The sequence below is a fragment of the Netta rufina genome (genome assembly GCF_964035555.1).
Source record: "Netta rufina genome assembly, chromosome: 17".
In the NCBI taxonomy this organism is placed as follows: Eukaryota; Metazoa; Chordata; class Aves; order Anseriformes; family Anatidae; genus Netta; species Netta rufina.
Window position 1 is genome coordinate 12,415,658 of NC_140141.1, and position 16,723 is coordinate 12,432,380.

Consider the following 16,723-nt stretch of genomic DNA (forward strand, 5'->3'; position numbering starts at 1 on the left):
GTGAAAGTTCAAGTTCCCACACCTAATCCTGCCTCCTGTACCATTAAATATGACTGTGGCTTCTGAAACATTAAAGTAGTAATTCAGGGCAGAACTCTGACCATAAAGTTAACATTTTTAGTGCAATTTTAAATACGGCCAAAGAAGAGCATGTCATGTTGCTATGTACATGTTTAAATTATGTTATCCTTCTGGAATAAATACTGAAAATAGATGTTGCTTCCGTTGCATTGCTAAATTGTTCCCAAAGTACATGAGCTTGCTTAAGTATATGATTATATGAGTAGTAATAATGTTGAATAAGATTAAAATCTTTCAGATAACTTAGAAATAATTGGTCAATAAAATAAACAGCTTAAACAAAAAAATGCCTACACTGGTTTTAGGACAAGCAGTAACACTTTTTTTTTTTTTTAAGAATAAAATTAATTTACAACATTAGTTTATCAAGAAAAATGTACAGTTTATATCTATACAAGATGCTCCAAGTTGTTATGTAGTTCTATGGGAAGTATATATTACAAAATTATTTGGCTGCATTATAAGGCAATCAGTGAAAAACACTGTCCTACTAGAACAATCCCAAACACTTCTGCTGACAGCAACCAAACTATGCCATATCATCTTTATTAAAATGTAAAGAAATGTGCTTAAAAGAGAAGGGCGTAAACTTGTATCCTCCACCAGTGTAGAATTTGTGCTGAAATTCCACCCTGAAACAAGATAAAAAACAGAATCTGGATATTAATCCAAAATGACTGATTGTCAAACAACAGAACTGTACAACACGAGAAACCAAATGAAACCAATCCTAATCCCATCACTTACACTTTCTGTACAGCTACTTAACTTTCCTATCACAGTCACAGGCAAATTTGATGTTTCTCAAGAGACTCAAACATACAGACATTCTGCTGTTATGGCTCATATCTCACTTCTGTCTTATTAATTAGTTTTTGAGTTGCTGTTAATTGTTTTGCCAGTCTACAGTATCATGATGACAATTCTTAGCAATGCAAATAGCTCTGTATCGTGTGTTTATATTCTAAATGTCTGCTTTTTCTTACATTGTAAATTTTATCAAGTTTCAAACTAAGTCCCTGAATCCACTCTAAAATGTGGAACTCGTGATATTGAGACTAAAAAGGATGAAAATATTTAAGGGTTGGCAGTCCCACTTTAGCAAGTTTTACTCAGATATAATGTTCTGAGCCAAATAAATAAAACAGACCGGAGCCATTCGGTGATATAGCCAGATGGAAACTTAAAATGTTTATCAAAGTGACTAACATTCTATGGTATGAAAAGCTAAAATACTATAAATCAAATGTCCTCATTCATATTTCACATAATAAACTCAATGTGGTAGAGGTCAATATACACCATAATCAAATATAATATTTGAATGTACTGAAAGTATTCCTGAGGAATATTCACATTCAACTAACAAGCCATTTATTTGATGCAATTAGGTAAGATCTACTAATAACATTAGACTATTTAACTTTACACTTATTAAAAAGTCACATAATATTTTGAAACAAAAATTCCTCTAAAGAAGCCAGTATACACTGTAGTGAGGTAAGTATAAAATGGCGAGTTAAAACTTACCAGTGAAGTCGTATAGCATGGAGAAAAGCAGAAAGCCCCTCCATTACCAAAAGAATACTAACTGTTAGCACAGCAAAAAAGGCTAGAACGGGGACTAGCAGTAAGACACCATATGTTGTATCCACACGAAGACCCACTCTCATCACCATTTGCCAAAGAACTTCTGATAGTTCTGGAAAAAAAAAAAATCATAATTCATGTTGATACTGCAGACATCCACCAAGTGAGCTACTCTACTTGACCTGTATTGTATCTTAACCAGGATTACAGGATCTGCTGAGCATGGAAACTACAACCAATTCTTTACACTACTCCATTTTTTTTTTTCCTTTTCCTTCAAGAAATACTTAAAGATACATGTCAGTTTCAAAATAAGGTCTACTGTAGGCAACATTTTGCACTATGATATTAAGACTTCAGCAAGTTTTAAATACCTTTCAAACTGGTCAATTAAGGGAAGGTAAAAAATGGTACTGTGGACACTGATATACTATTATGTAACATTGTACCCAGATAAATCAACTTCCACACAGCCAAGAACCATCAATGAAAAATGTTACTAGGTTTCAAACAGTAAGTTACAATTTTAGTTTTGGGGCTTTCCGTAGATGGTTATTAGTTTAAATAGTTTTTATTATTATTATTATAAAGTAAAATATAATTTCATAGTAGTATCGCTTCAACAGGCCAGCCCCCCTCTACCTGGCATTAAAAATCAAAACAGATTTAAAATCAACCAAAAACCAACAAAAATACTTACGTGCATGAGCAAGACTTAATGCCCAGAGTCTCAGATACGAGGCTGTATTAGAAATACATCCGAGACAGTATTCAATGGTATGAATTGCTTGATTCATAAAAACATCTGCAAAATTAAACTAAAATATGAAAATACGTTTGTATTCATTTGAACAACATAGTACAGCATGAAAAAAACAAAAACATTCATCTGCAAATCTTATTATACAGAAAAATCCGTTAAGGGGTAATACACTGACTTCATATCAAATGTAAAAGTCCCTGGCACGTTTAAGAGCCTCATTACAGAATAACCACCACCACAAAAAATCAGATGCTATAATAAAAAAACAACTCTAGTCTGATTCAAATAAAGCCCTCTTCATGTTCTCCACTACAGATAGATGTGATTTGCTGTACCACAATCCGAACATATCAACAAATAATGATAAAATAGCAACAAACAAAAATACATTAATTGCATTCATGCATCAAGGTATTTGAAAAGGCTCAGCTGATATTCTTAGAAACTTCCATGGACTCAGTACACAAACAATCTTCGTGATTTTCAACTTCTCATTTGCTTTCAAGGACACACTAATTAGAAATTAAGTAAGATAGTTACCTCCTCTTCATCCCCTTCTCTGTGCCCACTGTCTGAATGACTGTTTCCTTCTTCCACATCATGAGATCGCAGCAGAGAAAGTTCTTCTTCACTCTCTTTTCGTATTAGCTTGTAGCCACTCTGCAAAATTGAAATGCATCATGTCTGTTTGCTAAGTGGACTCTCAGTGTCAAAGTTTGTTTGAAGTAGTTGCAAGAAGTAACATTCCCAAAGGCAAAAATGATAAGAGCGTAGAGGAACAAAGCATTATCATACATTACAGTTGAAAATGTGCTATGTTGCGTAGAAGCACATAGTTATGGACATTATTCTGTATGCCATATTACTAGCTGAATTTTTCTATATTGAAGATATATCTAAATGTATCTCAATACTCACCCTGTACGTTCTAATGCCTCGTCTTCCACTGTGCAACCAATATAAATAAAGTGGTTTTCCAAAAAGCATTACAGGAACAGAAAGGAAAGCAATACTCAGTAAAAACCTCTGTAGACCAACCTGTTCATAAGTAGGAAAGAAAAAAAAATGAGATCAGGTTCCAAAATCAAAATTAGTAAAAGCCTTCCCATTTTCCTTTAAAAAACTGTTTGAGCAAAATATGAGAAAAATACTACTGATTTCAGTGGGCATGTGCTCCAATTTGAAAATGCATGTACGTGCAAGTATTTATTTAATCAGGCCCTTAAATGGGGATACAGGCACCTGGCACCTTCAAGACTTGGTTCTAAGTTAATGCATGACTGATGCTCAGTGTACTAAGATATTTTTTTTTTTAATTTTATTTTATTTTTTTTAAGAGTACACAGGAAAGCATCAAAATCACAAGAATACTGCTCTGTTCTCTAGCTTCAACTATAAACTGGGAGATTTTGTTCTAGAAACATATTTTTACAAGTCACTACATAAAATCTTAAAACTAAAGAATGAAAAAATGGTACCATTTATTCATTTTCCCCTTAGTCTGATACATTCCCCTTCACAGGGGAACATGACTTGTAAAGCAGTTAACTGCACAGGGAACACAGGATCATCAGAAGCTTGCAAGCACAGTACTGACCTGCCCAGTATAAAAGACATCTGTTTCACCACCAGGAAACAGGAACATGTTAATAAACTCAATCAGAATGCTAGGAGCAGATGTAGAGTCCTCTGCAGAGTATGCTAACCACTTAAAGAAGATCATAAACACAAGGTAGCCAAAAATGCACATCATGAATAAAAGTTCAGGAAGAAAAACCAAATAAATATTGTACTTCTTCTTGAAATGCCTGAAAGATAAAAAAAGGAAAAAAAAAGTTTTACCAAGAAAGGTCAGGGTAAGTATGGGGCCCAAACATGATTTCAATGAAACAGAACAGTGGTTGCACTTTTATGGAGAAGGATTAAAATTAGAATTAAAAAAAAAAAAAAAAAAAAAAAAAAAAAGAATTTCTTCGTATTCAGTAAAATTTAACCAGGTATTTCAGTGGAAATCAAGACCATATGAAGCATGTACTTGCATTTAACAAAAAGTAAAATAAGACATCACATTTATCAGTCGCTTCAGATTTTTTGGCATAATACTGACCCATTACCTCATTTATGTGAAAGGAAATCTCCCTGTTACTGTCTTACTACAATTTTTTTTTAAATTTTTTTTAAACACGATAATAGATCTTCACTTCTCTTGGCAGGTTAACTGTTATAATTCAAGACTTGACAAAAAGCATGTAATGATAATATTATCTCAACTTCTTGTACTTACAAGTGGTTAAATACCCCCAATACAACTCCAAACGTCATGTGAGCTACTCCAAAAATCACAGACATTTTCATTTTGAAAGAATTTAAAAAACTGAGACGGTTGCTTGCCAAATTCCAGATCTGAGGAAGAAACAAGACAAAACACACATTTCAGAACAATGTAATAGCAGGAATAAAACAGTATTCTTCTTCTATTAGGACACCAGAATTCTACCTCAAAATGAAATCACAACTGAAGTCTGAGTTCTGTGAAAATAGTTAAATCTTTCTTTGATTCATAAATGAACAAACATTTTGAATGGAGAGAAAAAACATACTATGGGAAAAAAACTGTTTATCTTCCTAATATGCATACCAAAGTCTAATTTAAAGATGAGCAATCATCACAAAGGAGAATTTAAAAGAATAAAACTAACCGGATCGATTCCAAAGGGATAAGCTCCATTGTATACACCAGTAACATTTGGATCCAGCGTTAAAAATTGATTAGACTTCAGATCCTCAAGACTGCAGAGAAAGAAAATCACAATCAGATCTAACATGGTTTAAACACTGTGGCATTGTGTACCTTGCATTCTGCAGGACACTACTCCTGCTTTCCATAACTAAAGCATTCACCCAGATTCAGCCTGTAAAAGGATAAAGCAACTTCTAAGTACAAGGGATCCAGCTAGTAAAAATAACAACCAAAATCAAGGCTCCGAACCTGTGCTTATTTCACTGTCTTTGAAAGGAAAGTTTCTAGATTTTTTTAATTCTGCATTCCCCTAGAATAAAGCTTCGTTGTAAAGGCTCCCAGTTTGCTTTTACATAAAATTCACTAACAACCACTCAAAGGACTGCATATTCAAATGTAAAAGGGAAAAATAAGGTTTCCACTATAAGTTCAAACTGTTTTTAATTAACAAATTACTTACTTTAATTAACAAATTACTTACAACCTTGTCACATTTGAACCAAAGTCAGTAGTTTTGACTCTACTTTAAGCCACATCCTGTTTTTGAAACGCAAGCTGTGAACATTTAAATACCAAAATGCCTTAACACCCTAAAATAAGCTTATCCCAGTTTATGTGATTCATCAGAACTACTTTTTCAGAGCCTGCTTTATTTTTTTTGCGCTATCAAGAAAGGCTGTGCATAGACTTATATTTGCTAGATAATTAACGTCATTGTACCTTTACAGTAGATACCCGTGCTTCTTGGCTAATTCCAGAACTGTATTCTGGGACAAGTTTCTGCAAAACTTGCCCTGTTTTCTATTTCTCTCAAAAACTTTGCTCTATTTTCATTAGTTACAACAGAACAGTTGTACACTTTTAACACTTTAAAAGAAAACTGCTGGCTATCAGTAAATAAACATCCTGAACTAATCTCAAGAAGACCACAAGAAGAGATGCTGAACACCCCTAAGGAGCTTTAGACACTGAATTAACCCAAGAAATATTGCCTCTAAAATTAATGCATGTGAGCTCTTACCACCGATAATTATGCTAGCTGCAGTTTTTAATACAAGTTCCTAGCTAGCATAGATAGCGTGAGGGTACTGCAATGAAATTTGGTCCAGGAGGAGACTGATTTTTATCTACATCTAATTATAAAAGTCTAGAAAATGATCTTGGTGACTGAGAACATGACAGCAAGATAACCCTGTAAAGTAGTATTGGTAAGAGATTAACCTGACAGACCGACTGAATTATACATACTCCAATTCCAACAGCAGTTTTGGAAGAAATTGTGTTCTCTGTGGATTTTCCAATTTAAGCAAGCAATTTTATTTTGTTTCTAAATAACTACTACTGCTTTTTTTTTTTATTTTAAGAGTAGACGAAACTTTAGAAGAAACTTAGTGCTTAGCTCACTAGCATTTGATAGTTTAACTAGATTTTCCTAGATTTCATTACGACTCTCAGTAAAAGGACAGCTAAAGGGCCAAAGGGTTAAACTGTTACAGGAAGTAGATTTGCTTTAATGATATAGCAAACGGAGGTATGCTACTCACCGCCAAACCTTCTGCTCAAACATTGCTGAAACATTCCATCCGGAACCAAATATATTTAACGACTTTGAAAAACAATCATTATAAATCAGTCCAGTGTATACAGAAAACAAACCCATCAATAAAATGACGTATCGGCCTTCAAATAACATTTTCATTATCTGTAAGTATTTCAAAAAAAAAAAAAGAAAAAAAGAAAACATTATTCATCATCTGCTATGTGAATTAATTGCTATCTACACGTTTCTAAAAGAAACATTTTTCGCCTCACAAAACTTCTAAAAAACTAAAAATTCTTGCAAATAATCTATAAGTAGTATGAAGAAACCCAAGATCAATCAAAATGGAACAAACACCTTTTCTTTAAGCATGCAAATAAGCAATTTGCAAATACCAGTCACTAAATTACTGAGGTTCAGATCTCCACATTTGCAACTTTATGCCAAGCGATTTATATGCAAAGGCTGCATTAGGACATCGAGCTAGCAGCAAGTACATTCAGAAAGACAACTTTGGTTTAAGGTGAATGCAGAGATTTGAATTCCCCATGCAAGCTCCCGTGACACAAACTGAGACTTTTCCCACTGGTATCCTTATACTAACTGAATAGCCTTTGTAAGCCACGTTTCTTCCCCTGGACTGTTTTTCAAGAAGTGAAGTTAATCTTAATTAAATATAATTCTAACAAGAGATGCAAGTGTTCCTGCTTTCCAAGTTTATGTCATTAAAAGATGAGATAAAATTAAGTGTTATTAATTTCAAACTACAGCTCATTTTCAGAAACAATAAAAGAAGGTAGAATTTGAAAAGCCATTTTCTCCTCAGGTTAGTCACTGTAATCCCATTCCGTAAAATTGACGCATTGCTAAGCCCCCTCTCTCAAATAAAAGTTTGTTAAAATTAATCTTAACAACCATTATTAATCTTAACAAGCATTAATCTTGAGAAATATGGTAATTTTAAACATGTAAAATTCTAAAACAAAGAAAAAACACATGCACTAAAAATATTACTTTCGAGAAACACAGTAACTATCCAATTGAAACTATCTTGCTGGTGGAGGTTAAGTTATTTATAATTTTCTTTACCTCATCCTGTGATCTTTGTAACCTAGGATGGTTTTCATACAGTATTGTCAGGAGTGCAAAGATGAACATCAGCAGACCATGCCCAAAGTCTCCAAACATAACGGCAAACAAGAAGGGAAAAGTGATGATGGTGTAAAGAGCTGAAATGGCAACATAACAGATTTCAGGCATGTAGCACAATAGATGATGGTGGTATCTGAATTACGTGTAAGCAACTGAAGTATTTTTAACCTCTCGATTTGTTCAGCTTTAAGTTTGAAAGACATTTCACCCCATGCTAACAGACATCTCACCCACACTATAAACTTAACTCAGTTTAAAGCTTGCTTATCTAAATATACCCTTTGTAGTGACAACTCCACAGATGAGCTTCAGCTCACAATTCTATCATATATGAGAAAATATATAAGAGAAAATAGTTATTTTCCACAGTTACTTTGACTCTGTAGTATAACTTACATTCTCCTGCAGAGTGTGACATGATACTCTCATACTCAAGATAGCTACAAAAATACATAAGGATATTAAACTAACTGGGCCATACAACAAGCAGGATTTTTTTTTCAAGTGATGAGCTTGCACACTTGAGCAAGAACAGTAGCCATTACCAAGTTTTCTTCTTTTCCCTAAATATTTTTCTTATCCAAGGTAAGGTTTATAAACAATATACAGTCATTACTGCTGTTTTAATGCTGAAATAATGCACTAAAATTAAATCCCATCTTACTGCTTGGAACCCCATTTGTACTTTTGATGAGCTACTGAGGTTTTAAAACAGCTACTAATAATCAGTATGGTTGTCACTGTTTTGCCACTACTGGTGTCTAGTTGAGCAAGGTATTTAAACACACAGCCTTACAAAACAAGCAATAACGGCAGCACAGCTCACAGTTCAGATTCTGGAGGACCAACCTGGATTAACTTCTCCATAGTTTCCAACTCCATAAGCATCAACAATATTTTGGAACCCTGAGGTGAATTTATTGGTACGTATCAGAGTTGGAGGGGGTTGTGTTGTTGGGATGGTATTCATGAATGAAGAAATTGTGGCTCCACTCTTCCTCTAATTACAAGCAGAAAGAGATGATACATTTATATGAAAACTCAGTTGACAATTTAGTCAAAGTGAAAATATTTTCTCTATCAACAGTTTCACTGATCTTGAAACATGCCTGAAGTAACCCTCGAACTTAATATTTATTCCTTTGTGCCTTTAAAAAAATAAAAATTACACTAATCTGTTCCTCTAAAAACACTAACATACAGTGTTCTAATCCTTACTTCATGTGAAATGCCAAATTTTAATAATTTTCTTATACAAAACACTAAAAAAGGCTCTGTCCCTAAAGGAATTGTTTAATATGAGTACACAGAGACCAAGACCTGCCTGTGACTGTTTTTCACCCTATTTTACATTATTTTTTTCTTTCCTTATGTGTATAGTTAGTGGAAGACAGAAATTCTAATATCTGTGAGCATTCAACTGACTTACCGAACCTTCCTCCAATGCATGGCGCAAGTTTTGCAGATCAGCCACTGGACACCAAACCTCAGCAATTAAACATTTATTTGTGACATCAAAACTGCACAAGTTGAGTACATGATAAATGGCTTTCATCTTCTTTACTTGGATAACCCACGTATAGATGGATTCAGATGCTTTACACAAAACTTGGCGTAAGTAATCCTCAGTTTTTTGCAGCACCTTTGTCCAAGAAGAAAAACAAAAAACTTTCATTGAAAATGTAGGAACATTTATGTTAACCACAGTAAAGCACCAAGTACTTGTTCAGTGATAAACCATATTTGTAGGAGGCCACAATAAGCACTGCCTTCTGTTTTAGGCAGTAGAATTACCCTGAAGTATAATAAATACTTGCAACACAAGACCATGGACACTACATAGGGTCAAGTTCAGATCCATAGCTGCAAACATTTTAGAAACATATTAATGTATTTAATACTATGATACATTAAGTGATTTCCTATAGTGCATTAACTACAGCAAAGGGAATATACTATTAGAATTTACTCACAGTACGAAGATCCTGAATACGAACGTTTAGTCCTTCTACAACTGCTGTGCGCTCATCCATGGTATTTGGATAGGGATACACATGACAGTGATAGCTACAGGAACACAGAAGTCTGTACTAAATAACCAACCTAAAGCAAAATAACAGCCAACCCCAGGCCCTAGTCAAATCTGCGTGTTATACATGCTGCCTAATAACCACAGACCAGATTCAACTGACAGTCACTGTTTTGCCAATACTTAATAAGGATTGCAGATAAAATGACCCATACATTTATTTGTATATGAGATAATTATAAAGCTAGATGCAACTGAGGGGCTAGGAAAAAAACAGATTTAACTTCAAAACCTTGCATGAAATCAACATTTCCAAGGAAGGGAAGGAGGGGGGGAAACAAAGAAAAAAACAATCCAGACATAAAGAAATTATATATATTATTTATATATATATAAAATTTACTTCTTACCAGTCACAAATCTTCTTAACTTTCTGGCCAATTTGTTCACCCCAATAGGACACTAAAAACACAAACCATTTTGTGGTTTCACCCTGAAAAAAAAAGGTTAAGTTGACGAAGTTTCTTTTTTAACCGACAACTCTCCTGTGCTGTACTTATTCAAATTTGTTACTTTACTATATAATTAGAAAAGTGTTAGTAGCATTAACATTTCACCATTTTAGGTAAGAACAAAAAACAAAAATTCAAGTGTACCAATATTTCAAGTTTTTTTTTTTAGTAACATAAGCCTTGAAAAAAATTAAGTGTTACAAATTAGATGCAAAGCAAAATTTAAATATTAGACAGCCATAGCTGCTAATTTACAAAGTGAATTTGTAAGTTTAGAGAAAAATCTTCATAGAAGGCTGACTATATTCCAGACTTTTTTCCTTAACTACTGAATGAATGAACAAATAAAAGGGTTATTAAAAGGTAATGGCCTATATAGACCTGGTTAATAAATATCCAAGCAGGCATCTATGCCACGCATTTTGATCAAGGTAGCCAAACAAAGACACAACTATTCCACAATAAAGTTCTGCAATAAAGGACAAGACATATGACGAGCAGCCAAGGTCACTTGGTTTGTTCAGCTGGAAGGACAGAAGGCTGACAGGAGGCCTCAAGGCGCTGAGCTCTGCTCTCTGGGGACAGCGACAGGACCCAAGGGAATGGCATGGAGCTGGGACAGGGGAAGGTCAGGCTGGGTGTTAGGGAAAGGTTCTGAACCCAGAGGGTGGTCAGGCACTGGGACAGGCTCCCACTCACAGCCTGATGCAGTCACAGCATCAAACCTACTGGAGTTGGAGAAGTGTTTGGACAACACTTTCAGACGTGTTTTAATTTTTAGGTAGTGTTGTGTGGAGCCCAGAGTTGGACTCCATCATCCTTGTGGGTCCTTTCTAACTTGGGATATTCTGTGATTCTGCACTCATCAAGCTGAGCCATGAAAAATTAATTGCTATTCTTAGAATTACGATGGAATCGAGACCTCTAATTTTGAAGTCTTGGAAGTAATAATACTTGAAAATGATTTTCTCTCTAAAGGCTCTAGGACATCATTTATATTCACTGCAGACCTGAGCAGCAATTCTTTCACATCATACAAAGAGAACAAACAAAAACCAATAGTTACAATGTTTACTCACTGTATCTGGATCTTCCAGACATTCATCCAACTCTGCATACGTAAGAATAGTATAACCTTTACAGACTCTCCACAGCATTTTTTCAAACGCTTCAACTTTTGCTCGATGAACTAACCCAGATATAAATCTATGGGGAAAAAAAAAAACACATTTGAAAAATAAGTCAAGATCCATGAGTTAAAATCTCAGAGCACATCATCACTCCAGATCAGTCACAAGAATTTAATATCTGTCAACTCTAGAGAAGGAAGCACTACCTTATATAGGAACTAACCAATATATAAAATAAAGATACAATTTCTATTTGGAAAACAGATGGATTATAGGTCTGAACAAACAACTAGAATATTTAATGCAATTTCTTTCTGCAGTAGTAAGGTTCTTAATTTTTTATTCAGTAAGGTACTCTAATAATGACATTGCAGGAAGCTGTGTCCATATATCATTTTAAAGGCAAGTAGGCAATACCATTAATAATGTTACATTTACAACTGACTCAAACAGCTCATTGAAACACTGTGTGTTTATCCTGGAAAAACAGTTTGTACAGTAGAAGATGCTTTAAACACACACAAAAGCTTTATGACAGTATTCTTGGTGCAGACCTACTTATCCCTTTAAAGTATCCAGTTTTGTTTCAGAAATGCATTTGGGATACTCAGTCTAAAATGGTTTGGCTCATCTTAAATCACTGGAGTCACACAACATCCCATCCTGAGAAACCAGCCTGTTATTTGCAGCAGCTCATCCAGCAGTTTTGAAACAGCACACCACGACAAGCTGGCATACCTCAGCTGAACCATACCTACCCAAGCTTGGCACCCAGTCTATGCATGCAGTTGTAATCCACAAATGGCTCGTTTTCCACAGATGGAAATTCTTCATAATTCATGTGTAAATGGGATTCATACTATGAAATAAAAGAAAGATAATTCACAGCATTCAGAAAAAAATATTTTAGTTCATTTATTATTCTATAGAAGAAAAGCTAATTAAGTAAATTCTTTCAGTAAAACTACAAAAGCATTTCCTGCATTCAATTCAGATAACAAAGATATCTTGGGATCTCATGTGAGTCACTCAGCGATTATAGTCACTGTTGCAAAGGTTACGTGATAAATTTCTCAGCACAATTTACACATCAAAATAACACGAATATGACTTCATCATCTGCTGGCATCAGCAGTAACGTTCAGATGAATCAGAGAAATCACAGAGCTTCCAAGTTTCAGGGCTGCGTTTTGCTGTGGATATGCCTAATGCCTGTACATACAAGCACAATTAGTTGTGAGCCAGGTTCTCTAGGTACCAAGCAAACAAATAATGTACGGTGGTGTAAAACCCAACAGGAAGTCGTGCACTTAACTACAAGCACTAACAGCACGCAACAGAACCATCACATGACACACAATTACAGTCAAACACCACAAGTAGTACCTCTGCTGTTCTCCTGACAAACGTTTGTGTGACATCCAACATGCACGTGTATTCTGTCAGTTCAAGCAGATTTTTCCTCAACTTTTCTTTGTTTTTATTTACTTCCCTCAATTCTGTTTCCAGTTTCTGCAGCTGTTCCTGTTACATGAAATAAAAGTGATACAGAATCAGTTACACCATTTCGGAAACCAGGGGAGGATGAATTTTAAGCAAGTTAATTTGGCTTAAAAATAGGAGCTTCTCAATTTCTTAGTTAACTTAAGCTCCATAGATTTTCTTCCTCAGCCTGCCAAAGATCGCTTTGTATCAAGTATACTTGATCCTCCACTAGCATCCATTAAGTCTGTTGTTACGACTCTAATCTGTGTTTGAGCTAAGTAAGGCAGACTTGGAATTAGAACTTGGAGTGAGTCAGCTACCTATTCTACCGATAGAATTAGAGCAGAACAGAATGCTATTCAAAATTGTAAGCACTCACAGGAAAGAGCACCGTGTTTCATTACACAACCAACATGGGAAAACAGAGTCTTGGGCATATAAAATTCCCACACACCCTGGAAAACATGGATGTTTATTTATTTTTTTATTACTTTAAAAATTTGTTTATCTGTGTTTTTATATATTTATTTTTGTTTATTTATTTTATTTTAATTTATATTTTAAACTGAGAACAGTTCGGGCATCTGGAGTGTAAAAAAAATTACCTGGATTTCTAAAAAAAATTACCTGGATTTCTAAAATGTGTTTCAGCAAGGGCGCAGGAGGAGCAACATCTCCTTCAGGAAGAGGAATATCCGCCTTTTTAATTTCTTGTACTAAATACCCTGGAGAAAAAAAAAACAAATCGGAAATGAAACTGAAAACTGCACAGTTGATCTTCAGCTGTTATTGAGGGCACTGATCACACTGCAGCATCAGGCCCTACTTATTTTATTAATTTATTTTGGCAACAATACACAAAGAGTCTTCAAGAAGAACACAAAGGAAGGATAAAGATTAGTGCTCCATGGAGAAAAAGAGCGACTTATGAAGTGCTAGCAATATAGAACAGAGAGCATTGCTCCCTTGGGCATTTGCAGAAGTAAACTATCTTCAGGGACCACAGACCAAAACTTTCCAAGCACAAGCACTTTTAAGAAGCTTTTGACTCTTCATAATATGCTACTTTCTGCTCCTAATGCCATCTGCCAAAAACTGATGTCCTGCTCAACATCCCATGTTTGGAATAAAAGGTGTTCAAACAAGGAGGCTTAAGAAACCCTGACAACGCCTGCAGCTCATGCTGGGCAGTGAGATTGCCACGATAGCTACTGGGATATTTGGCATGACCAGCACGTGGCTCTAATAAGAGATTCCAATAAAAGAATCTTTCAACAGCAGCTTTTCCTCTGGGTATGTTGAAGTAATCAGCATCCTGGCTGTAATGCTCTTCATGTTCTTTCTCTATTCCTTGACTATCATGTGAAAACAATTATTAGTAACTTAAAATGTTTTGGAGAGTGCTTGAAAGTTCAACAGCACTAAGTTGCATTACATGAGAAATTTGGTTTTTCTATTAAGTCAAGGGAACATCTAGAGTAACATTTCCATTTTCCAAGCAGCCCTGAGGCTGTAGAGTCTCTACCTGTACATGTATTGGAAACCTCACTGAACACAGCCCTGGAAAATGGGCTCTAGCTTACTCTGCTAGAGCAGAAGGTGGGACTAGGTGATCTCAAGAGATCCCTTCCAACCTAAACAAACCTGTGATACACTCAAAGCTGACACAGCGTATGAATGCAGATTAAGGAACATACTTGTATGTTCTGACCCAATTCAGCATTGCAGTCAAACAAGCCAGCTCCAGCTGTGAAGAGCTGCAGACACTCTACATACTTGAGTGCATGCATTTTATTTCTTCACAGATAGGAAAAATGTATAAAAGATTCCAAAACATTAGAATAGTGCAACACTAGGAAAAACAAGAAAACCTCTAGCTGAAACCTCCACTATAGATCCTCTGGCAAAGTGAACTTTAATAAAGCCCCAGATGAGATGAAAATAGGTATGAAAATAAAGCTCACCAAGTATTCTTTCCATTTCTTCACATTTCTTTACTTCATTCACAAATTTTCTCTGAAATACACTTACATTTGGGTTGAGCTGAAGAAGGATAAAACGCTTATTAGGTGATGAAACAAAAAAAACACCCCTAAAAAATACAGCTGTTTCTCTGACTCCATGGAGCCGGTTTTGCATGTATCATATATGCAAAACTTCATGCTTTCTACAAGCCTTCTCTTTCTACAAATTGTTTTTCAGCTAAGAAGCTATTTTAAAAAAATGCAGAAATCTTCAAACAGCAAGGTTTTAGTAAAACAGAATGATTTGAGTAAGAAGAACGAAAAACACTGATAACAAACTAACTCAAGTCTATTGGAGAAACCACCCCCATATTATTCCTACCATTTTAAATTACTGTTTAAAGACTTCAAATTAATAAACATGAACCTATCGATAAACATTTTTTGCTATGCGTTTCCATAAAATCTATTTGAAATGTTGAACTTTGACCAGATCTTTTTCCACACTTTCCCATGAGCGTGCATTGTCTTTTGCTACACGTTCGGCTTTAAAATCAGGACTACCTGAAATGGTGTTTAAACACAAAACTCAAGTAATAATTCTTACAGGATCCTTCTACCCATTCTATTTGGTAATTAGCTGTTATGTAAGTTTTCCTTACTAAGATTTTGTAACCTACGTTTATGAAGAATACCTGAGAGAAATTCCAAAGTCTCAGTCAGCAAGCAAAGATCATATAATTACAATGAGACTATGCAGAAACAAAAGTTAATTATTGCCCAACCCATCTTCTATTAGCAAGGCACTTGCTTTCCTTCAAGGTGAACTGCTGCTTTGGGAGCAAACGCATTTTACAGAGCAGCAGCGTGCGATGGTGAAGGAATGAGCTGACAGAACTGCAATGTTTCCATCGGTCTGTCAGTGGGGTGGCTGCACCTCTTGGCTAAGCACCTACAGACCGAAATCAGGGCGGCTTCAGGTGCATAACAGCCTGTCGGCAGGATGCTCCACCACCCCCAGAGCTTACAATACCCCTGTGAGGGGTGGGCTCGGGCCCTCCCCGCTGCCTCAGGAAGGCCGCGGCCTTCCCATCGCCCTCTTTTTCCCCCCACACACGGACCCTGCGCCCAGCCGGGGGTCCCCGGGGGCTGTTTCCAGCGCCCGCTACTCACGTCTCGGAACTCGGCCAGGCCGCGCTCGCCCACCTCGCTGAGGCACTCGTAGGCCGAGCCGCTCTGCAGGAAGAGCTGCGCCAGGCACAGCGGCTCCCCGCGGAACAGCGAGCCCATGGCGGGGCCCGGCACCGAGAACGGGCTCCGGGGGAAAGGACCTGAGGGGAAAATGGGGTGGGGGGGGGAGCTCAGCGGGGCCCGGCTCTGCCCCGCGCTGCCGCGGCCATCGCGGCCCGGCCCTGCCCGGCTGCTTCCGGGGGCAGGGCCCCGAGGGGGCCGAGCGGGGAAAGGCGGAGCCGGGGGGGGGAGCCAAGGGGGTCCACGTGGAAGGAGGGGAAAGGAGAAAATAAAGGGCTGGGAGGGGTAAAGGGCATTCTCTAAGCCCTGGGAACGTACCTGCGGGTGGCACAGTGGTTAATAACCTCAAGAAAAGCTGTAGGAAGGGTGTTGTGGGGGATAGGCAGCTCCAAGCAGGTGATCACCACATCAAATTACAGCCCCCCCCCCCCCCCCAAAAAAAAAAAAGTCTTATTATTGTCCTAAGGCAGCAATACTCAGTTCCTT

At 36.6% G+C, this 16,723-nt stretch overlaps 1 protein-coding gene across 1 annotated transcript; it reads right to left on the minus strand.

Moving 5' to 3' along the window:
* Window positions 1-264: 264 nt before the first annotated feature.
* ATP6V0A2 (ATPase H+ transporting V0 subunit a2) lies at window positions 265-16,321 on the minus strand. Its single transcript, XM_084297570.1, has 20 exons — window positions 16,160-16,321; window positions 14,987-15,065; window positions 13,650-13,747; window positions 12,924-13,061; window positions 12,296-12,396; window positions 11,487-11,613; window positions 10,306-10,388; window positions 9,840-9,933; window positions 9,296-9,508; window positions 8,716-8,866; window positions 7,804-7,943; window positions 6,719-6,876; window positions 5,134-5,224; window positions 4,719-4,837; window positions 4,032-4,242; window positions 3,353-3,472; window positions 2,975-3,094; window positions 2,372-2,489; window positions 1,612-1,783; window positions 265-713 (listed from the first exon to the last, which is right to left on the minus strand). Exons 1-20 carry the CDS (start codon window positions 16,274-16,276, stop codon window positions 611-613), a joined length of 2,553 nt encoding a protein of 850 aa, XP_084153696.1. The 5' UTR covers window positions 16,277-16,321; the 3' UTR covers window positions 265-610.
* Between the last annotated feature and the right edge of the window lie 402 nt (window positions 16,322-16,723).

Coding starts and splice junctions, on each gene's coding strand:
- ATP6V0A2 (XM_084297570.1), bottom strand. CDS start 16,276: ATGGGCTCGCTGTTCCGCGGGGAGCCGCTGTGCCTGGCGCAGCTCTTC. Junction 13,748..14,986: donor AGAAATGGAAAGAATACTTG/GTGAGCTTTATT, acceptor TTTTTTCTCCAG/GGTATTTAGTACAAGAAATT. Junction 9,934..10,305: donor GTTAAGAAGATTTGTGACTG/GTAAGAAGTAAA, acceptor GTGTTCCTGTAG/CTATCACTGTCATGTGTATC.